The 25,397-nt window shown below is 37.8% G+C and overlaps 1 protein-coding gene across 1 annotated transcript in view; it reads left to right on the top strand.

The window, feature by feature from the left end:
* LOC126233266 (glutaminase kidney isoform, mitochondrial-like) overlaps nucleotides 1-25,397 on the top strand; it is a 122,249-nt gene that overhangs the window by 28,013 nt on the left and 68,839 nt on the right. Inside the window, exon 4 of the mRNA XM_049942853.1 lies at nucleotides 4,988-5,164. Coding sequence (XP_049798810.1) covers nucleotides 4,988-5,164 — 177 coding nt within the window. The remainder of the gene's footprint in view (nucleotides 1-4,987; nucleotides 5,165-25,397) is intronic.

The following is a 25,397-nucleotide window of genomic DNA, read 5'->3' as shown; positions in this document are numbered from 1 at the left end:
TACCTTTTTGATATATCCAATAAATCTGTCAACATCACTGAATTTATTATGTCTCCTCTGCAACTCCACCTAAGGTGTGAGCTAAACCAGTCACATTCTCCATTTTACTGTATAATGCTCTTAGCTGAAATGTACCAATGTATGACCGTTAGGATAGGTATGGCATGAAGTGTTGGCCTCATTTGTCAGGATGCCACATTTATAGGTATGTATAAATTTTGTAACAGTCTTATTCCATTCACCTGGTCTTTTAGAACTCAATTTACAGTACTCATCCAAATTCTGACATTAATTTCATTTTGATCTTAGCAAACATGCAAATATCTCTGTGTTTGTTGGACTGTTACTGACTGATACTTGAGCACAAAACATAAAAATTTTCATTTTGTAATTCCAGGATACCTTTTAGAAGAAGTGAAACTAACTTTTCTAACTTATTTTCCAACAAATAATCATCATGATATAAACAACTTAAAAAAAAGCATTGGTATCAAACATATTTTATGAATTTGGACACTAAAAGCCATGTAAAAGCTCATGTTACAATGGGATAGGAACAAATTAATGAGTAACTGGATGTGGCCAGTCAATATACACCAGCAAGTTTTTGATTATAATTCTTAAATTTTCTGTTTCTGATGATGGATGATGTAAACAGTGATTATTAGAAATATATATATAAGTAGTGGCAAATCAGCTATCAGCAATTCAGTTTACCAACAGAATTTTGTGAGCCAGTTTTGTTAAAGTTTCACAATAAATATGTAATTCTGAAAGAGAACATTGTGTCAACATGAATTTCTTGAAATTTCTCTTGACGCTACCAAATAATTAGCTACTGTGTCAATAACACAGCAAGAAGCAACAAATTTTAATAGAGCATACTTGAAAAGTTCTTTTACAGCTACTGCAGCATCAGCAATTGCCAAGAAACTAAGATGATATTTGTTACTTAATTGTTATGCCCTGTTATATTTCATAGTGAATCAGCAGCTTATCATATAAGAAGCAGCATCCATTATGAAGAGTAGAATGTCATGTTTAATGTCTTCAGATCATATGGTACCCACCGACATGACAAACAATTTACTGACAATGTCAATAAATCATTTTTTCTAAATGTTCACAGTTTATTACAAACTTCTTGCATGGATCATGTTCTTCCAAAGTTCTCACAATATATCTTCTCATCGAGTTTCTGGTTTCATCCATATTTTTTTTATTTACAGTGCATTTTCTGATTTGTTGCTCTCTTTTTTCATAGCTCTGGATGACATAGTGTTTCTTAATGTGGAAAGTGTATTCTGCTAAGAATTCATGAAATTTTGGGTTGTTCAGTATAGGTAAGGGGTATCAGCACAAAGGAAAGCTCTGCAAAGTGCATAAAACTGACAGAATTGCCCTACTAGCATTTGCTGTAGTGTTTTTCCATTTTAAATCTATTGTACTTCACATTTGTGTTTTTCTATTGCCACATGCTGCTGAACATTAAATGACTTTTCTGCAGTTACTCCTGCATCACACAGTTTACAGTACAATATTTTTACAGCAGGTGAGAATACTTTCTCACTATACTGAAACACAAACTGTTGTAATTTTACTTGAAAGCTTTGCAAATTTCAAATGTAAACAGCAATCTGTTGTAAAATTTATCACTGCTATGACTAATATTCCTTTGTGTGTTAGGTCTTTTGTTCACTGCGCATGGAGTACTTTGCTATTTTGGATATTCCATAATGAAAAATAGTATTTTATATCTTGCAAGATCCTCAAAATATTCAGAGTATGCCATTCTGGCACATTCTGAGCTACAAACATTTCCGATAATTCTTAAAGCAAAAGAGACTGAATTCAGTTTCTGAGGAAGCTTTATTACATGGCCATCAAAAGTTAAGTTTTCATCAATGTGAAGCCCCAGGAGCTTTGTAGGTGTCACTCTGTCTATGCTTTTGGCACCCAACAATGGAACTAGATTTCCAGTTTGACCTATTTCCCCAAATTGTGTGTGATTTGTTTTCTTTACATTTACTGTTAACCTGTTTGCATTGAACCAAGCATTGGACATATAATTATGCTATTGTTTCATTTATTTTTCTAGATTTCCAATTATTTCTTCAGTGTATCATATTACTGCTATTACTGTGTTGTACCTGCCTGAAAGCCATACTGATTATTGTTTATTAACTTACAGTCATTTAGAAATTTTTTGGTTCTGTGCTTCATTGATTTTTCTAATGTTTTGGAGGGTGCTTGATGAAGTGATGCTGGTATGTAGTTTTCTTCTTTGTATTTGTCGCCATTTTCAAGTAATGGCATCATATTTGAGCTTTTCAACCTTTCAGGGAGGTCTCTGTCATGTATACTAGGAGCTTTATAATCTGTTGAAATAACTTGATTATGATAGACATCATCAGTTCATCTATGCCAGCCAACATTTTAGATTTCAAGCTATTTATAATGTTTAGTACTTCATGTTCATTTGTTAGATTTATTCTCATGTTACAAGAAGCTTTTTAACATTTTGATTTTTCTTGACTTCTGAATTTCAAGATTAATTAAGTTGTTGGATTTATAAAATAATTGTTTCTACAGGATGTTTCAAAAAGGACTTTACAACTTTTAAAAGTCATATAAATTAATTAACAGTAACTACAGAGGTGATTGTAGTGTCAATTTGTAGGGAAATATATCAAATTTTGTCTCCCATAGTTTGCTGGTGCCAAATTGCACTGTAAGGAGTGCTAGCAGCAGTTACATTAAAGATGGCTGCCTTCACTGGACCCGAGTGTGCTAGCTGTGTGTTTTGGTTTGAAGAATCAAGTCTGTGACAGTAGTTCAGCATAATTTCTGTACCAAGTATGCAAAATATTCTTCTAGTAGGCCTACAATTAATGAGTGACATAAGTGTTTTGTAGAAACAGGATGAATGGTACTACATGGGAAATCATCAGGTCATCCAAGCACATCTAATGACATTGTTGAGTGAGTGAGACAACATTTTGTCAACAGTCCTACAAAATTGACCTGATGTGGATCATGTGAACTACAAGTCCCACATATGACAGTTTGGTATATGTTGAGAAACCATTTGCATTTGAAACCATACAGATTGACAGTCATAAAAGCACTAAAAGACACTGATAAAATTGCTCGTAAGAACTGCCGTGAAAATATATTAAATCGATTACATGAGGATGAACATTTCTTGGACAAAATCTTGGAGCAGTGAAAATCAATATCAAACAGTGCAGCATGTTTGTGATAGCCCTAAACTGAACATTTTTTGTGCATTGAGCAAGAACAAAGTGTACGGCCCCTTTTTTTCCATGAGAGAACCATCAACAGGATAGTGTACCTGGATATGTTACAACAATTTTTGATACCACAGGTCCACTAGGATGATGCAGAATGAAATGTTTGCTTCATGTAAGATGGTGCACCACCCCTCTTTCTGGCTGCCATCTGGGATTTTCTCAGTGACCGATTTCCAGGTAAATGTATTGGCCATGATGCGCCAATTGCATGGCCCCCACGTTCCACAGACCTGACACGACTCGGATTTTTTTGTGGTTATTAATCAAAGATATTGTATTTGTACCTCCTGTGCTGGCTTCTGTACCTGAATTTAGAGCAAGAATTTATGCCGCCACTGAGCAAGTTACATCTGCAGTGCTGCAGTGAGTTTAGGAAGAAATTGACTTCCGATGGAATGTGTGTAGGATAACAAACGGAAGCCACATACAACATATTTAGTTTAAGGTAAAAAAAAAAAAAAACTTGATGTGTTTCACTAAAAAGTAACACTAAACCCAGCTCTGTATCTTCTTTCAATAAAGTTATGTGAATTTTTAAAGTTGTAAAGTCCTTTTTGAAACACCCTGTATATTTTTGTGAATCTTTTTTTTTTTTAATATTAACATTTTCTGCATTTTTGCTTTACAGCTCTTTCATGTTTCAGTCTTCACAATCCTCCAAATATCTTTTGACCTGTCATCAGACTGCCTGATGAAGCTGTCATTAGTCAGAAGTTTGCTGTAGCAATTACTTTTAGATACACACACTCTTGTAACTCATAACATATTCTATAAACTGTGGTTTTGTGGATATTTTCATTTTAGAAATGAGTGTTTTTAAGAGTGTTAAAAGAATGCCAGTTTTGATCCGGAAAATTGACTTTGTGTTACCATGTGATCTGATTCTTGACAGCTTCTTTGTAAAGTACATCTCAAAATATTCCGTGTAGCTTGAAGCAAAGGAGTTACATGTAGCATTGTTATTTCTTAAGGGCAGCATATCAACCAAGGGCATATTGCTCTGGATGTATAAAAGAATATGCAGTTTTTTTGTGGAAAAAGTTTATTTGCACATGAAGTGTCTTTTTGTTGCTTTCAGTGACACTGAGGGAATTCTGGGACACATTATGGTGTGATGACCCTAAATCAGTAGTTGGTTTTTCTACTTCTGTAGACCCTACATTTGAAAATGCATTGTCAGTAAGACTGTATGATTTATTATGAATTATGAGAAGGGCAGATTGCTTCTCATGTAAAGATGAAATGTTGAGTTACAGACAAGCTCAATGAGAAAACTATTACACACTCAGCTTTTGGCCAAAGCCTTCTTCTTGTGTGAATGTTTGTGTGTTTTCCTCTCCTTTCTCATCCTTTCTTTTCTGAAGAAAGCTTTGGCCAAAAGCTTAGTGCGCAACAGTTTTTTGATGTCTTGTCTGTGTCTCAACATGTCATCTTTAAGGTGAGTAGCAGTCTAAGCTTTTCATAGTTTTTGACATTCCAGCCTGGACTTCCCATTGTTTGTTTGCATGGTTTGTTATCCTTGTAGGTGTGTATACATGAGGAAATAGGTTAACTAAAAGTGATTCTTATACTATCTACTAATTTAATGAATTAGAACATTGTGTCAAAACTAATTTCGAGAAAACTCAAAAGTGTTTATCTTTGCACCTTGAACTATTTTTGCAATTTTACAGACATGTTGTGTAGAAGCGAACTGTGAAAGTCTGTCAGTGATTGCTGCTACAATGGCCAATGGAGGCATATGTCCCATAACAGATCAGAGAATACTTGATTCTCATGTAGTAAGAGATGTGCTCTCTATTATGCATACCTGTGGTATGTACAATTACTCTGGACGATTTGCATTTGAGGTAAGACAAACAACATGAATCTAAATGCTGTCCTGGCCTAAATCTCTACTCTCATCTATTTTTCTTGTTTGATTACCTGAAGTTGGCTCTTGTAATTTTGTAAGTAAGTTTTCATGGGATACTTTGTATTGATCTCCAAGGGCTGTCTGTTTAGTTTTTTCAGTGCCTTCCTTATATTCCCCCATGGGTTTGTGGCATCGATAGGTCATGCCGACTATAGACAACATTAATCTTTGGGACTCAGGTTGCTCATTCGAGCCGTCATGTTAATTCAGTCTGTTCTTATGTCTTGTACTGTGTGCACGTGTATGATTATTGTCGAAATATATGTATGTGCAGATATTAGTGGGGACAGTTTATTCTGTATACCGCTATTCGTATCCTGTTCCCATACTGGTGAACCTGAAGTTTCTATGTCTTCTGCGACTTCCAAGCCGGGTGTTGTAAATCAACAGGTTATGTGCACGCTGTCATGGCCACCTCACCCAATGCTTTGTTCGAAGATTTGGAAGCCCAACTAAGACAACCGGGCCCCTTTAATCCTTTGCCAACAGCCAGCTCTCCATTACTCCATAGTGATTCGTGATCTCCAAGCACATCAACCTCAAACTTTGTTGTTCTACAGCAGTCGAGTGCTACACTGTTAACTCAAACAATGGTATTGGGTTTCATGTTGCTAGACTGTGCTCGCCAACATGTGAAGTGTGAAGTGGATAATATTCAGAACTGTGCACCTACTGATCAATTGCATTATGTTCAAAGTGATCTACATTCACACATGTACTTTGACTCTCAACGGGCCCCAACAACAGTTACTGTTGTGCTGTGTGCAACGCCGCCATTTTTGCAAAAGACACCCGGCCACTATCAATCACAACCTGTTTCAGTTTTGCCTCATTTGCAGACTAACAATGGACATTTTCATGCACAAAATTCTCCTTGCTCACCCCCCAGACCTGTTGCTCAACTTTTCGACCACGTGGGTTCAAGTACACTCATCAGGTTAGTCCAAAAACATTAATTGCATGCGACAATTCGCATCCGGTAGACTCCACATCCCCAACACACTCACCACGTTCACTGCCATTTTTGTCAGACAGTGCTTCTAATAACAGTTCTGCGCGCAATACAACCACGCCCACCACACGGGCAGCCACCCCGCGTGTTGATAAACATTCCCTCTCTCTCATGCCATGTGACTTGGCAGCCATCGCTGTTGCACACATGATGCCAACACCACTCTCACCCTTGCCGGTTACCAAGTGCAAGGTTGACAGCAGACAGTTGCTGTACATTCCATACCGCTCCGCACTGCACGCCCAGCCGCCCTCTCCAAACAAGCACACTCCACTCTCACATACTAGGCATGTTACTTTTGTGCTGCCTTTTGCAACTCACACTAACGACCATGCCTCATTGTACCCTACCCATCCAAAAACTTTGCGTCAGGACATTGATCAGGCTCGTGTGCAGTTCTCAGTTTCTTCCATCAGTGAGGGAACGACACACAAGATAGTTACCACTGCCGGCCCTCCTATTAGGCATAAGGTTAGATGCCTCAATCCTATTAAGTTGTGCACAGCCTGACAGCAAATTAACGAAATTTCAGAGGCAGGTACCCTACAACTGTCAGACAGCAACTGGTCTTCACCAATCCACCTCGTCCGCAAACATGATGGTTCTTTCCAAATGTGCAGTGACTACAGACGTTTAAATGTTCATACAGTCATGGACAATTACCCTGTGCCTAACATAAATGATTTCACTCATATGCTATTGGGCACTACAATCTTCAGTGTTATTGACTGTAAACGTGCCTACTAGAAGATTCCTAAAAATCCCTAAAAATGCTATTATCACAACACTCAGTTTGTTCCAATACAACTTCATGCCGTTTGGCCTAAAACATGGCAGTGTTTCATTGACTCCATCTTACAACAGTTCGAGTTTTGCTTCGCATATCTGGATGACATACTCATTTTCAGCAGGTCAGCTGAGGAACATGAAAATCATTTATCCGTGGTCCTCCAGACCTTGAACTCCAACGGCGTCGAGTTCAACAAAGAATAATTCCAGTTGCGTCAGCCTACTGTCACTTTCTTGGGTTACACCATCTCCACATGCGGAATACAGCCTCCCAAATCTTGTGTGCACACTATGGATTGCTAGGTTTGGTTGTTGAAACACCGTCACCACCGACCAGGGTTGGCAGTTTGAGTCTTCCCTATTCACAATTTTATGTAACATCTGTGGCATAAAGAAAATTCACACCACAGCCTACCACCCACAAAGCAATGGGTTAGGGGAACGTTGGCACCACACTCTAAAAACGGCGCTCAGGTGCCACGACTGCCTCTGGTCCGAAGTGTTTCCGTGGGTATTGCTCGGCCTCTGTTCAACTTTCAAGCCCGACTTACAGGGAACTATCTCAGAATTTGTTTCTGGGGAGAACCCCATCCTACCAGGGGAACTCATTCAGTCTCAAGTACCTGAAGACTTCACCCAACTCCCTTGGATTTCATAAGTCGCAAGCACACCCACTTCAAACATGCACGCATGCACCAACCTATCAGCCACTCCCCGCCAGACACTTACGTGCCAACCGATCTCAACACTTGCTCCCATGTAATGCTGAGAGACAATTTGGTCCGACAACCTCTGTAACCACCTTATCTCGGCCCCTTTAAAGTCCTCCGGCGGGGCGATACTACTTTCGACATCATCGGCAAAGACAGTCCGCAAACTTTTTCGTTACACTGACTCAAACCAGCATTCATGGACCTCGATGTCCATCTGCTGGCTCAGTCTGATTCTCCTAACAACTCTCCTGCCTGTCTCCCTCCCGCCATGGAGTCCGACAATGTTTCTCCTCTTGCCACCACGCCATTTTGTTTACCTGACACCTCCCCGACGCCTTTTGTAGGCTTCTCAGACACATCCTCCTCCACCCCATGTGTGGGTTTCTCTGCTACCTTATTGACTACACAGACACCCTCTCCCATAGTCACCGTGCTCTGCAACATAACCCCACACCACGTGGATGACATTTCAATCATCGCTCTCGACAACCGAGTTCTCATTCTACTCACAGACACAGCAGCCCCACCACCCAATGACCAGTTAAACGTCAGTGTTGTGCATAGCCTCACCCTCCCTCATGAGTGCTACCTGACAACAATTCGCGCCTTCATCTCGACAGACGGCTTGATTAGCATCCGGGCTCGCCACACTTACACCCTGGGGCTGTTCAACCCACCTGCTCTTGGGCTGGCCGCTGCATCCCCCATCCTTGCTGGCTCAACGTCTTTGAGGTCAACCTGCCTCCTGTCACTCTGCCTCTACATCCCACCCCAGTTGGGATGGAGGTCCCGGTCCCGGTCATGCGTCTACCAGCTCGTGTGACCACCAACAGCGTCAATGCCCATATGGTCTTCCCTCAAGACTTACATCATGTGGTACTCTGTACTGCAGGTGAGAGGGTGGCAAGAGGGGGGGGGGGCTGTGTGGCATCCATAGGTCATATTGACAATAGATAACATTAATCTTTGGGACTCAGATCGCTCATCCGAGGTGCCATGTTAATTGAATCTGTTCTTATACCTTGAACTGTGTGCACGTGTATGATAATTGTCAAAATATATGTATGTGCAGATATTAGTGGGGACAGTTATTCCGTATACCACTATTTGTATGCTGTTCCCATAGGTTAAACAAATGTCACTATTTGTTTTCCCTTTTCTGCATATGTTCTTTTTCTTTTACTTTCATTTCACACTTATTGCTTTCTCCCTTTCCTACATGTTTCCTGACAATATCTGTAGAATTTAGTTGTGAATATTAATACCACATATTCAATGTAAAACTGAAATGTATAGAATGTAAGACCTGCCTTAAAAATCACAAGGCAATGGAGTAAGATGTACAGCATGAATGAATAAATATGTTCAATATCATCTCTTGATCTTATCTCGTACAGACTTCAACAATATTCTAGGACCTAAGTTTCCTTTGATTTATGTTTATGATCACAAACTTTTCGTTAACAGATTACTTGTTTCGGTCTATAATGACCATCATCAGACCTGCAGCAAAAATGGAGAAAAAAACATAAATACACTCGCAGATTGACTACAGCTTAAAAACAATAAATATACCATAATGAAAAGTACTGCTGACAAATATATGCATTTGTGTGCTTTAAGTATGAAAAGGCATACCTGTTTATAAAAACAAAGTCCAATGTACTGCAGCCATAGTGGCATCATCAAATGTTAAATGCAAAATCAGCACCAGCATCGTCAAATATATACACTCATGCTCATAAATTAAGGATACTTGCAGAATGTGGTGCCACACAATGTGGTACTACACAAGACTGGCACTAATAGCATAGGCACATAGGAAACACATGACACAGATCTGTAAGTCCACAGTATTGGTGATAAGTTGAGAAAACCATCCTCAAACACATCTGTTACAAAACGCCACTGTTTCCTGTGCATGTACCCCAACATAAATATGGGATATGATCACCATGCAAATGTACACTCAACGGGTTGGCATACTCTGGATCAGGTGGTTGAGCAGCTGCTGGGGTATAGCCTCCCATTCTTGCACCAGTGCCTGTTGGAGCTCCTGAAGTGTCCTGGGGGCTTGAAGACGTGCAGCGATACATCAACCGAGAGCATCCCAGATGTGCTTGATGGGGTTTAGGTCTGGAGAACAGGCAGGCCACTCCATTCGCCTGATATCTTGTGTTTCAAGGTACTCCTGCATGATTGGAGCTCAGTGGGGCCGTGCATTATCATCCATCAGGAGGAAGGTGGGACCCACAGCACCCCTGAAAAGGCAGACATACTGGTGCAAAATGATGTTCCAATACACATGACCTGTTACATTTCCTCTATCAAAGACATGCAAGGGTGTACTTGCACCAATCATAATCCCACCCCACACCACCAAACCATGACCTCCATACAGGTGCCTTTCAAGGACATTAAGGGGTTGGTACCTGGTTCCTGGTTCACGCCAGGTGAAAACCCAGCAAGAATCACTGTTCAGACTATATCTGGACTCGTCCATGAACATAAACTGGGACCACTGTTCCAATGACCATGTACTGTGTTCTTGACACCAGCTTTTACGGGCTCTCCTGTGACCAGGGGTCAGTGGAATACACCTTGCAGGTCTCTGGGCAAATGAACCATGTCTGTTCAGTTGTCTGTAGAATGTGTGTCTGGAGACAACTGTTCCAGTGGCTGCGGTAAGGTCCCGAGCAAGGCTACTTGCAGTTCTCTGTGGCCGTCTGCGGACACTGATGGTGAGATACTGGTCTTCTTGTGTTGTTGTACGCTGTGGATGTCCCGTGCTGTAGCACCTGGACATATTTCCTGTGTGCTGGAATCATTGCCATAATCTTGAGGATCCGTGCTATGACCTGCAGTGTTTGACCATCATCCAGTCGACATAGTATTCTACTCGTCATAATGTCATCAATATATGTTCTTTGAGCCATTTTCAACACACAGTCACCATTAGCACATCTGAAAATGTCTGCACACTTACTCGCTATGCCATACTCTGACATGCCCCAACACACCTCTGCGTATGTGGACTGCTGCCAGTGCCACTGTGCAATGACTCCAACTCAAATGCACTGCATGGTCATACCCAGATGTAATTTAAACCCGTAAACCACCCACCAGAGTATTGTTTCACCATGTATCAGCATTATCCTCAATTTATGAGCATGAGTGTATAAATAATATCATATGCACGAGTCATGTTATTAGTAGCACTGCTGTTCAAAACAAGCTGCTGTACAGTAACCACAAGATGTGTGTGTTGTAAGTTCACCAGATGTTGCTAATGTCTGCATACATTAGTTTTCAATAATTAATTGAACAGTGTAAAATAAAGGGGGATACAATAGTTGAAGTGTGCAATGAGCTTATAATGTATAAAAGGCATTATAGTAATAAAAAGCGATGAAATAGAACACGACAAAAGTCAGATTGTTAAAAAGAGGAAGAGTTAAGAGACAGTAGTTGACATATGCTGTAGTGCTGATAGTCTAGATAATAACATAATATTAAAAACCATGAAACAAAATGCTAAAGAAGCCACAATGAAAGAAAACATAGTTCTGCACATGATCAGTGCCCTCTGTAACCGCTAATGCCAGAATTCCACATAGGTGAGAAGTGGTTGGAGGAATGTGACCACCAGAGGGCCCATCATACCCTGCAGCACTCCGTTGCATGAAAAAAATGATAAAAATTCCGTAACAGTACATGACCCACATTATCTAGTTAATGTAGTCTATGAAATGTACAGAGAAGGAACAAAAAAATACTAGAGTCATGCATAAAATGTAGGAAAACGAAGTAAATATGTAAGGCACTCAATACTAGGTGAAACTATCAACAAACTATATATAATAGAGGCGTTCAGTGATTAAAGTAAAACATTGTCAGATAAAGCAAAGTAGGTATTGGGCATAAAGTTGCTCTGCCAGTTAAGAAGTTTTGTTGGTTCTTCTTTTTTGCTTTATAAATTTCAAGGTCCTCTAACAAATTAAGAGCATGGCCTTTTTCCACTCTGTGGAGAATACGCATAAAATTCTCAATGCTCCCTATGGAATGACCAGTTTCAGTTAAATGGTGTCCCAATTCTCAATTGAGAATTGTATGCATGCTCAGTGCTCCCTATGGAATGACCAGTTTCAGTTAAATGCTTTCCCAATTCTCAGTTGAGAATTGTATGTATAGTCTCCACAGAGTGGAAAAAGGCCGTGCTCTTAATTTGTTAGAGGACCTTGAAATTTATAAAGCAAAAAATAAAGAACCAATAAAGTGTTTAACTGGCAGAGTGACTTTGTGCCCAATGCCTACTTTGCTTTATTTGACAATGTTTTACTTTAATCACTGAACACCTCTTTTATATATAGTTTGTTAATAGTTTCACCTAGTATTGAGTGCCTCATATATTTACTTCGCTTTCCTTAGTTTTACGCCTGACTCTAGCATTTTCTTGTTCCTTCTCTGTTCATTTCATAGACTGCATTATCTAGATAATGTGGGTTATGCACTCTTACAGAATTTTTATCATTCTTTTCTTGCAATGGAGTGCCACAGGGTATGAGGGGCCCTGTGGCGGTCACGTTCCTCCAACCACTTCTCACCTATGTGGAATTCTGGTGTTAGCGGTTACAGAGCGTGCTGATTATGTGCAGAACTATGTTTTCTTTTATTGTGGATTCTTTAGCATTTTGTTTTATGGTTTCTAATATTATTAAAACTGTTTATTACTTAGGTCATTATCTAGAATATTAGCACTAGAGCATATGTCAACTACTGTCTCTTAACTCTTCCTCTTTTTAACAATCTGACGTTTCTCCTGTTCTATTTCATTGCTTTTAATTACTGTAATGCCTTTTATACATTATAATCTCATTACAGACTTCAACTATTGCATCCCCCTCTATTTTACACTGTTCAATTAATTATTGAAAACTACTGTATGCCTACATTTGCAACATCTGGGGAACTTACAACACAAACATCTTTTGGTTACTGTACAGCAGCTTGTTTTGAATAGTAGTGCTACTGACAACATGACTCGTGCATATGATGTTATTTATATATATATTTGATGATGCTGATGATGATTTTGCATTTAACATTTGACAATGCCACTATGGCTGCAGTATATTGGACTTTGTTTTTATAAACTAATATGCCTCTTCATACTTAAAGTGCACAAATGCATATATTTGTCAGTAGTACTTTTCATTATTGTATATTTATTGTTTTTAAGCTGTAGACAATCTGCCAGTGTATTTATGTTTTTTCCCATTTTTGCTGCAGATCTGATGATAGTCATTATAGACCGAAAATGGTAATCTGTTAACAAAAAGTATGTGACCATAGACATAAATTACAGGAAACTTATTGTATATACGGGTCACTGTTTTATTCCCGACAATGTCGCAGCTTGTGATTCTAGGATCTGTTGCATGAGTGTTTTGTAGCCTGTGTAAACAGATTAGATTTTCTCAGAAGCCTACCAATGAACCAAAGTCTTTACCTGCTTTACCTACAAATAAGCCTGTGTGATTGTTCCGTTTTTCACCCCTAAAAATTGTTACACCCAATAGTTTGTATGTGTTGATGTTTCAATTCAGAGATTTAACTCACCCACTTCTGCTTGAGGAAATGAATTAGGTGTGACACAGTACAATAAAGTTCAATGGAGACATAACGAAACATCCGTTTATCACTTAAGCACATTTGTTTATATTACCACTTAAACATTACATATTTACATTATTCCAAAACAAAAAAGAACCCAGCATACTGTACGTACAGAACAGCACTACAAGAGTGGTTCAATGTGGCAACCACCAACATCGTTACACGCATTGTACTTACGAAGCATGTTCTGGCACACACCCTCCATCCCACCTGGTGTTCTTCAGTTTTTAGTGCCATTGCTACAACATGTGCCAGAAAATCTTTCTCTGTCTCTGCAGGAATCTTGTATATTAAACTTTACATATGACCCCATAAGTAGTAGTTTACAGGAATTAAATCCAGTGATTGGGGCAGCCACACAGTTGGACCACCTTGGCCTAACCATCCTTCACCATATATCTGTTGAGATATCTCTGAAATGCTCATGAGAAGTTAAGTGGTGCACCATCATGCTGAAACCGCATTTCGTGATGGACATCCAGTGGCACAGCTTCCAAGAACAGGTCCAATATGTTCTGTAGAAAGATCAGGTTTGCAGGACCAGTTAGTTTGAGGGGAAGGAGGTGAGTGGAACTAGGTATGGTCTAATCACACGACTGTCCAGAATGCCTGTCCACATGTAATACCAAACTGTTGCTGAAACCTCTGAACATGTGTGTCATGAGGGTTTCCGTGTGCCCAGACATGGCTGTATTGCAAATTCAGAACATAGTCCAAAGTGAGAGTACATTCATCTATGAACAGAACTCAGCATGCAAACAGGAGTGTGTCAATGCAGCAGTGCAGTAACAACATGCAGTAAGCTACACACTATGGAAAATCAGCTGGACCTTTAGCGTGTACCCTTTGTAAGTGGTGTGGATGTTATTGTTGCTCACACACAACATCCCAGACGATACTGTGACTAACACCCACTGTATGCACAATGGTTTGAGTACTAATTGTGGGTTAACTTCTACATCATGAAGTACATCTTCTTCAAATTCAGGAATGTGGCATGGCCATGAAGCACCACACTACTGCCTCCTCACAGTGAAGGTACCTCTTCCTCTGAGCCACTACATAACTTGGGCAAAAAGTATGTGCGATGGCATGCTACATTACAGAAAACATTTATGGTATGGTTGACTAATAGCTCTTCACCAAAAACAAGGAGCATGTCTGAATATTTCGGTGTTCTGGTATTCCAAAAATATGTACCAAACCATGATTACTGTATTAGTTCTGCACAGGCATTGAATAGTTCTCACAACAAGGCAGACATTAAGTGATGTCAGACGATCATCTAACATAGTACACATCACCTATCTACCCTACTGCATACCGGGACAAGCAACTCTGAGACTTTTATCTGTCCCTCAGCAGACATGGATGTGTTATATATCTGAATTGAAACCATCATAGAAAGGAAACGGTATGTTACTCGACATGGGTTTCTATTCAAAATATTGTGTAATACCCCTGTCTACAGGCTCTACAAGTTTGTAACAAGAATTTCTCAACAACCTGTATACATCATGAACAGCAGAATTCCCAAAGTTAGATATACATCTGATGTATTTACACTGAATTTGGTTTCATATTTGTGAAAGTTGAATGATTTTAACATAAAATTAAAGGGTTTTAGGTTAGAGGGAAAGAAAATGAATTGCTCTATGAAATAATGATATTTAACCCTTAATATATGAATAAATTTGTAGATGAACGATAAAAGTAAAAAATTGTGGCACTTTTAGAAGTACCTGAAGTGCTCAGGAGGATGCAGCACTTGCCAGAAGTGTTGATAGCATCAAACAGAATTAGCACTTACCAGTACCAGTGCTCAAAAACAGCTAACTTTCCAATTATTAGCAGAGTGTTGGTACAATGTGGGTTCATGACATTTGACAGTAAGGAGTTAATTATACATGGTGTTTCAAAGTCTTTGCAACAAACATTGAGGGATGATGGATCACATCGTGGGAACAGCATTTATTAGAGTCAAAATAACTTATGACACATCTTGATGATTCCAGGAATATTTTTATTGAATTTGCCAGCTTTGGAAGACTGGATTTCACCAGGGTCTACTAACCAGATGTGCTGCACCTGTCTCTAAATGCAGAAAGATATTTTTGGTGCTAATCTTACTGCCTTTCACATGGAGCTCATGACTGGATTACAGGAAACACACACTGTATATGAGTGCTGCAGAGTGTCTATGCCCTTACACCTCTCATCAGCATAGTCAATTATTAAAGACTCCTAATGTCACTGGGAAGTACAGATATTTTGTTGCAAAGACTTTGAAACAGCCTGTACATGAAAGCAAAATCTAATGTTTAATATTAATTACACTTTTCCTGTATGCACAATAATATTAGGAAAATGATAGATTGCTACTCATCATAAAGATGACCCATTGAATTGCAGACAGGCGCAATGAAAAGGCTGTTATACATTAATAGCTTTTGGCCAAAGTCTTCTTCATTAAAGAAAACACACATACACATTCACACTTGCAAGCACACCTCATGCACACATGACTCCTTCCACCAGCAGCTCCGACTGTAGATAGATGCAGTGTAATTCCAGTCAGAGTTCCAGGTGGAAGTGGTCTCATGTGTACAAGGTGTGCTTACTTGTGTGAATGTGCGCATGTGTAGTTTCTTTGCTGAAGATGGTTCTGGCCAATAGCTATTAATTTGTAACAGTCTTTTCATTGTACCTGTCTGCAATTCAGTGGGTCATTTTTATGGTGAATACCAATTTATCCTTTTCCTAATACTGTTGATATTCCAAGTTGGACTTTCCATTGTTTGATAACTTTTATGTGCTTTTGACTAATTCAACATATACATAGGATTGGTAGCTATTTAACTCCACTCATAAGGTTCAACTTTTATGTCTGCTTATTTTAGTGCAATATGTTCTAGTACAATGGTATATGCACAGACAGACAAAAAAAACCTCAGACATTCTAAAGAAATAAGAAAAAATGCTATCAGAACAGGAACGACAATAAATAAAAATCAGATCTAATCAAAAACATTAAAAACAAGTGGAAGTTGTACATCACACAATCTATCGAGGAATAGGATTGAAATATCTCTCACCTGATAATCAATATTCCAAACAATATACAGGGCAGAGCAGTAAATATTTTAGAAGGTAGTGGTATAGTATTATTCAAATTAAACAGTCCATATAACAGATATCTGACAAGGAACACCTTGAGTGCTAGGTTGCAAGTTCAATATTTAGTAAGGCTTGTTTTAAAGTGTTGTGTTAACAATTATAACAGGAAAAATATTAGCTGCTAGTGACTCACCATGTGCATAAGGAGGGCAACAGAAAATGAGTGTCCAGGAGGTGCAGAAATCAACCTTCTATGGGATGTATGTATTGCATTTCAGCATTTAAGAAATGTTCAAAAGAAACAAAAACCTTGCATCACAAACACCAAATGAAAAATGTCCTGTCACAGTGGTCGCAAAGGTTCATACTATCAAGAATGAAGGTGAACTTGGAATTTAGAAAACATGCACGATGTTCAGAGAGGTATTGCCTCTTAAAGAATGTGTATAGAATCATGTTGGTGTAATGGGTTGATGAGAACTGATGGAATTTGATGACATGCAACCAAATGTGAAGCAGTCTGTCATGGAGCTTATTGTGAAACTGGCTTCCTTTAATGCATAGCGGCAGACAGTGTGATAATATGTTTTACAGGCACAGAAAAAACAAACATCCAGAAACTGAATTTATTCAGTGGTTCCAGGTGGTATGAATTGCAATGTCACACACTTGTCAGGAGGGGTAGTTTTCACTAAAGGAGTATGATTTTTATTTGCAGACCAGGGATCAAGTAAAAGAAAGTTTTTTGACCAACTGTCGGCCAAAAGCAGTACTCATACCATAGTTTTAGTTCTGTTACAGCAATTTTACCACTCTTACTTGCTGTGATGTAAATATTCCCTACTGCACTTGCAAAATCACATACATGAGAAAGAATCATAGGGAGCAGAGTACCTCCAACTTCTCAAACCATAATGACTAACTTTTTAGCCAATTTACTATCCAGATTAACAGTGAGCACAATTGTACATAAATATGTTAAGGCATTGATGTTAGTTGATCTTGATACAACTCTCTTGGTATCTCTAATTTCCAGGGTTCCTTTCATATGCATTTCCTCTTCATATCGCAGTTGGTTAGAGCTGAAAACAAATTCTTTACTGAATGATGTGATAAGCTAATTTATCTCATCTAAAATTTTTGAGCCGATTCCACATTTTGCTGTGCATCGTCAAGTTGATGCTTTGTTAGAATTTCATCTTACATATTCCAATTCTGTAGCACTGTTTGAAGTTTTGTAACCATCCACCACTTCCCTTGAAATCATTGTAATCTGTGTTTTGTGATATTTGATGTGCATAGTGTAGTAGGTCACTATCATGCATGTCCTGTTAATTGTATCCTTGTAACACACAAACATCAGTTTTTGTAACAAGTGCACCTTACTGTCCCATGAATGTCCATAGTTTTTCTTATGCACTACACAGTCATACTGCTGTGGACATATTCAAAACCTATTCATAATTGCTTACTTTACTATGCTGGGCATGCCTTCTGTGTATGTTTACTACCTGCTCCTTGGACTATGGGTGTCTTTTACGGTGTGCCACTGGATATGGTATTTGTGGCTCCCTGTCTGACAAGGATGATGAACTACATGGCTCAACATCTGTTTCTGTGTCACTTTCACTTGCTAAGCACATCATTGTCACTGCACTCCTCATGTACACTGTCAGCACAGTCACGTGTATGCAACATAACACCTTACACTGACTCATCTTGCAGAAACACTAATTTTTCATCTGCCACTTCTTTCTCACTATGCAAAATTCCTTATGTTTCTTTCTGGTGAAATGTAAATTCCAGCAATTGTTGTAGCAGATGTGGTGCAATGTTTGCTTTGTTTATCATTGCTGTTGGTCCGATTTGTGTCAACACATCTAGCATTTTAGACCATTATGAGTTACTCATTGATTAAACCATTCAGTTATGCTCCATAGCCTAAAGCTGTGCTCCCCATTGTATACCTCCAGTGTCACTAACTGTTCTCATTAGCAGCAATATTATGGTTTATGGTAGACAATATGTGTGGTGACAAACGTTGTAGACAACATTGGCCTTTTTTGACCTTGCACTCAAGAAGGTCCTTGTGAGTTTGATTTTTTACAGAGATGCAGCTATTACAGTGTAATTGAAATAAATAATACTCACAGCTGGTCTTAGGCAGAGGCAAATGATTAAGTTCAAAGCTGATTTATAGAAATTCCGACTCATGCTTCAGTGCAATTTTGAATTCTCCTGATAACACCACTTGCAGCTCTTCTGAGGTCAATTTGCCATTATTTTATGATAATAATAATAATAATAATAATAATAATAATAATAATAATAATAATAATTTTATTGTCATTTGGCCATTACAGCAATAGACAATGTCAGGCATATAATATAACTATTAATTCAAAGAAAACAAGAGGCATGTCATTAATACTATAAAATTATACAGCAGCACTGTTTTTAATGATCAGTTTGTATCTTGGTTATTTTTTCTTTGTTTACTTTTAACCAACCCCACAGGCAAAAATCTGGAGGTGTAAGGTTGGGGACCATGGTGCTCTAGAATCACGACTATTTCTGACAATATATCTTCCGGGGAATGTTAATTTTAGGTGATGTGTCACCTGATGACTTGAATATGCATGAGTCTCTGTCATGAGAGAACATACCTATCCATGTTGGCAAAGGAACCTCTTCAAATAATACTGAAAGCTCATGCACAAGAACTTCTAGATGAAATAATACAACAGGCCCAGTCAACTTACTGCTTATCATACCACACCAGACTTTTATGGAGTTCTGTTCTTGAAAATGTGTCCCCACAAAGGTGTGTGAATATTTATCTGACCACCAATGAGAGGAATGAGTGTCATGGAAACAGTATAATGGGATTACATGATGATTTGCATTTCAACAATGACAAAATTCCAACTGTCTACCTCAATCTACTCCTTGAAGATGTTTAATCTACTGTATACAATAAGGAAAGAGACCTGCATATGTAATATGCACCATGCTCCTATATATGGAATGCCTGTTCATGAATTCATGTATAAATTATGTCTTCTACTTCATAGACGGTCTGTTCACATTCATCAGGAACTGTCATAAATTTAAGAACATAGACATTCATAAATTTTGCCTAGAACAGCATATGGAAACATGTGCAACAGAATTAGAATTTCACAAAAAATCCTTCATAATATTAAGTGTATATCGAGCACCTGCAGGTAACTTTAATCTGTTTGTAAACCACCTTGAAGCTGTACTGACCCATTTAACAACCAAAAACAAAGAAATAGTGGTTGCTGGTGATTTCAATGTAGATTTCCTTAAAGACTCTCCCAATAAGAATTTATTTGAGTTAGTAACACTATCATTCAACTTAATTCCCACTGTAAAGTTCCCCACTAGGACAGCCACTTGCGCACAAACAGTCATTGATAATATTTTTATAGATAAGTCCAATGAACAAAATTATATTACAAAACCAATAGTCAATGGCCTCTCAGACCATGACATGCAGCTCCTTCTGTTAAATGTTAATACTGAACAGGATATAAAATCTGTTAAATCTGAGCTCAAGAGGGTAATCAGTAAACCAAAAATTGATTATTTTAGGACACTCCTCAGAGACATTCACTGGACTGATATTTACAGTGCTCATGGCATGAATGAAAAATATAACACTTTTGCTAATAAAGTGCTTACCTTATTCGAACACTGCTTTCCCCCAAAACTTACCACGGTTAGAGCAAAGTCTACAAAGAAGCCATGGATTGCTCAAGGAATGGGGGTATCTTGTAAAACAAAAAGAAAACTGTATCTGTCAATCCAAAACATTTCCAATGTTTATGCTATAGTGCATTATAAGAAATACTGCAAAATATTAAAGACTGTAATACAGATGTCAAAGCAAATATATTACAAGGAAAAGATAATCATATCAGATAACAAAATAAAGACAATATGGGATATAGTGAAGGAGGAGACCGGTAGAACCGGACATGAAGAGGAACAAATAGCATTAAGAGTAAATGATACATTGGTGACAGATGTGTATAGTCTTGCAGAACTTTTTAACAAACATTTTATAACTGTTACTGAAAAGATGGGGTTGTCAGGTTCGGTAGATGCTGCTATGGAATACCTCAGACCAGACATTTCAAGTAACTTCCATAATATGAATTTGACCCTCACTACCCCAACAGAAATAACATCCATCATAAAATCTTTAAAATCAAAAACATCTAGTGGGTATGATGAAATATCAACAAAGTTAATTAAAGAATGTGATTCTGAGCTAAGTAACATATTAAGCTATCTGTGTAACCAGTCGTTTATCAGTGGAATATTTCCTGAACGGCTGAAATATGATGAAGTTAAGTCACTGTTTAAGAAGGGAGATAAAGAAATAGCATCAAATTTCCATCCAATTTCACTGTTGCCAGCATTCTCAAAAATGTTTGAAAAAGTAATGTACAGTTGGCTTTATAACCATCTTATCTCAAATAACATACTGTCAAAGTCACAGTTTGGATTTCTAAAAGGTTCTGATATTGAGAAGGCTATCTACACTTACAGTGAAAATGTGCTTAATTCATTAGACAAAAAATTGCAGGCAACTGGTATATTTTGTGATCTGTCAAAGGCATTTAACTGTGTAAATCACAATATCCTTTTAAGTAAATTAGAATATTATAGTGTAACAGGAAATGCTACAGAATGGTTCAAATCTTATATCTCTGGCAGGAAACAAAGGGTGTTATTAGGAAAGAGACACGTATCAAGTTATCAGGCATCATCCAACTGGGAACTAATTACATGTGGGGTCCCACAAGGTTCCATTTTGGGGCCCTTACTTTTTCTTGTGTTTATCAATGACCTTTCATCAGTAACATTACCAGATGCCAAGTTCGTTTTGTCTGCCGATTATACAAACATTGCAATAAATAGCAAATCAAATGTAGTCTTAGAAAGATCAGCCAATAAAATATTTGTGGACATTAATCACTGGTTCCTAGCCAATTATTTGTCACTAAACTTTGAAAAAACACACTACATGCAGTTCAGAACTTGTAAGGGGTGTCCCACGAGTATATGTCTAACATACGATGACAAGAAGATAGAAGAAGTGGACAGTGTTAAATTCTTGGGATTACAGCTTGATAATAAATTCAACTGGGAGGAGCACACCACAGAACTGCTGAAGCGTCTTAACAAATCTCTGTTTGCAATGCGAATTTTGTCAGACATAGGGGATATAAAAATGAAAAAGCTGGCATACTATGCTTACTTTCATTCCATAATGTCATATGGGAATATTTTTTGGGGTAATTCATCAAGCCAAGCTAAAGTTTTCCAGGCACAAAAATGTGCAGTAAGAGTTATATGTGGTGTGAACTCAAGAACATCCTGCAGAAGCCTGTTTAGGGAACTAGGGATACTAACTACTGCTTCCCAATATATTTATTCCTTAATGAAATTTGTCATTAAAAATATATCACTTTTTCAAACCAACAGCTCAATTCATGGAATCAATACTAGAAATAAGAATAATCTTCACAAGGATTTAAAGTCACTTTGTCTTGCACAAAAAAGTGTGCATTATTCAGGAACACACATTTTCAATAACTTGCCAGCAGCCATAAAAAGCTTAACAACCAATGAAATTCAGTTTAAGAGAAGCCTAAAGGATTTATTGGTGGCCAACTCCTTCTACTCCATTGATGAATTCCTCAGTAAAACCAACTAATTTGTATATAAATACAATATAACTTTTGCACAATTTCAGTGCAGTAATGTTTTCATTGAAAATTTGTGTGTGTGTGTGTGTGTGTGTGTGTGTGTGTGTGTGTGTAAGTACAATCTAACTTCTGCACCATTTCAGTGCAGTAATGTGTTCATTCTAAATAAGTATTATAGTAGTTGTATTACATGTTTATTACCTTATAAATAAATAAAAAACTTTTTTATTTTAAATTCAGTGCATTAGTATTTGTAAAATGACTCTTTCATATAGTGTTCATTAAAAAATGATGGTCATTCCACTTGGGACCTGTGGCATGGTACATTAGCTTATTTGTTTTAGTTGTAAATATTTGTCATGTATTGTTGTTTTTCTGACATGTTCCACATCCTGGAGGACCTCCTCACTATGGATCAATTGGAATGAAAGTAAATCTAATTTAATCTAATCTTCATTTGCATGTTCAAATGAGATATGACCACTGGTTGCTACACCAGTCTTGCATGGTTTATGGAAAACAATACTGAATATGGTACTCTGTGGGTAGGAAATTGTATGCTATATTCTCTTCACACAGCAGTAGCATTTCCATTACAAAATCCTTGCACAAGGACATATCAGCAAACTCATCATTTGTAAATATGTGTAGCATACAACAAAGCATGGTAGAATTGCCCAACAAGTAACAAGCAGAATCACAGCTGAAAAATTAAATTATTTAATTGCAGTGCAACTTCACAACTTGAACTAAAAACTAAAGAATACAATGGATAGTACTTGACACCACTTCACACAATGATAATTTATCTCTGTAACCAATAGAAAGTGGACATGTGTTATACAGAACATTTTATTCAAATTAGATTATACTGCTATCTCCTAAAATTTTTACTTTTTTTTCTGAACCATGCTGTGTAAATTTACTTAAGTAGGATGGTCATTGCTGTTGTTGTTGTTGTTGTGGTCTTCAGTCCAGAAGCTGGTTTGATTCAGCTCTCCTTGCTACTCTATCCTGTGCAAGCAAGGATGATCCTTAGATATAGGCAAAAGCTATGGTTTTAGTTTTTCCACCACATAATACTGTTCCAACCAACATAAAGGGGTTACTCAGTACTTCAGTTCCCTCAGAAAGCTGATAAGTGATACTAAGATGCCTTCCTGTAGGTCATTCCACATAAGCAGGCCAGTTTTAGGAATCATACCCCTGCTGGCCACCTTCAGTTTCAATGAAATTTTACACACTTGTATCCTACAGAATTACAAAATCTGAACTGAAAAGAAAGAAAAATTCAAGGTTTTAGGTGGCTTTCAGTGGAGGGTTGAAATATGTTGTGAACTGTATGGCAATTTTGGCCAAGCTTAAAAAGCTTTAATATTGTAACTAGACATAATTTATTCATATATGCCATATTATTAATTAAAGTTTACGTCTTCACATAAATTGTTTGATGGCTACAACAGTTTCAACCAACTACTCATTATCAATAACACTATGAAAATAAGAAACAGTAAAGTGGACACATAACAAAATTACATTAACAGGGTGTATACGACCCAGGACAACCAGTAGATCCAGGAAAAACCCAGGAATTTTTTCATCTGGGAGAAAACTCGGAAAAACCCGGTAATTTTTTAGAATTCCGGAAATTTTTCATTGTTTTAGTTTTCTGTTAATTTTTTGTAATTTTAATGGTAAGAACCAATAGTCTAACAAAGGATATTACTGTATCCTGCTACTGCAGAATAACACTTCAACAATAAAACACAAATGAAAGAAAAAAATGAAAATAACTTAAATTGCAAAGGAAATGCGCCATATACAACAACGACACACAGTGCCCCTGCAAGCATCTGCCAACAGCAAAATGTGTCACAGGTTTTAGGAATACTATGCAGTGCTTAATAAAAACAAATTGCCTCCAATGAGCGTGAAGTCACAATTGTTTACATTAGATTCATTTTAGCAGTAATGAGCGGGCTCATGTGCATGCACAGTTCAGACGCGTTTGAGTAGTAGATTCTCCTGCTTCTGGCTACAGGAATGTGGCTGTTTGCTGTGCAAGCGGCTAGATGCTACTAGGAAAAGGGGGTGCCAAAATCATATTCTTGAGGAAAAAAAAAACTTGTCTTACAAAGCGCCTAGCACCCAGCGCACATTGGTCTATCAATTGTCCATACGATTTTGAAACGCATCCCTGTTGATTTTTGAACGTTTTTGAACACATTTTAAGTTGATTTCTGAATGAATCATAAGTTGATTTTTGGATGCGTGCATAGTGTACATGATGTCTCTGTCAGGTTAATCCTAATCGCATCTAGAAATAAACTTTCTGCAGAAGAAAGGGGACGGGTCTATATCAGGTGAGTGGAGTAAAGCCGAACGGATGAATGCCAATCACTGTCTGATTATGCGGTTGATTGGGTTAGCAAATGATCTGCATTGTTATAATTACTAGCAAAATCCATAGATTCAGACTACCAGAATGGTAATAAATGACTAACAGGAATAACAGATGAGAAAGATTACGTATTATCTTCTTGGTAGAAAATGAAACTTCGACAGAAAATTTTAGACCAGATCGCTACACTAGTAAGGACCAGTTGTACAGTCCCCGGCTAGCAGTTGCTTAAGTTCTATTCTGGAAGTAACAGTGAAAATGTATTGTACGAACATGTAACAATGCCTAACCAGAGAATAATCGTGGGATAATTAAACCTGTGATTCTGGCAGGGTTAGTGAACAAATGTTGACAATGCAAGGAATAGCTGCAGAATTGGTGATGACTAGATTGTTTGTTAGAACGAGGAAGGAGAAGAAACTGGGACATCACACAAATTATGGAAGAGTAAGATTCCAAATTTATATAAAAATTTTGTAATACTACTTTTCAATCTCATGCTTGAGAAACTGTTGTCTATGAATGAAATATGAAACTATTTCCTAACATAAAGCTTTTTGCTTGTAGTAGGCCATATAGGCATTTGATATCGATATTTTGTGAATTATATTCTGTCATGTTATAAAAATGACCATTTGTGCCAAAACAGTCTCGTTTATTTGGTGTTACAAAATTGCTACAATATTAGAAAGGCCAATTTTGTTTTATCTAGCAGA

The sequence above is a fragment of the Schistocerca nitens genome, chromosome 1 (assembly GCF_023898315.1).
Source record: "Schistocerca nitens isolate TAMUIC-IGC-003100 chromosome 1, iqSchNite1.1, whole genome shotgun sequence".
Lineage (NCBI taxonomy): Eukaryota > Metazoa > Arthropoda > Insecta > Orthoptera > Acrididae > Schistocerca > Schistocerca nitens.
The sequence above is the reverse complement of the archived record's forward strand: the minus strand, read 5'-3'. Positions and strand labels throughout refer to the sequence as shown.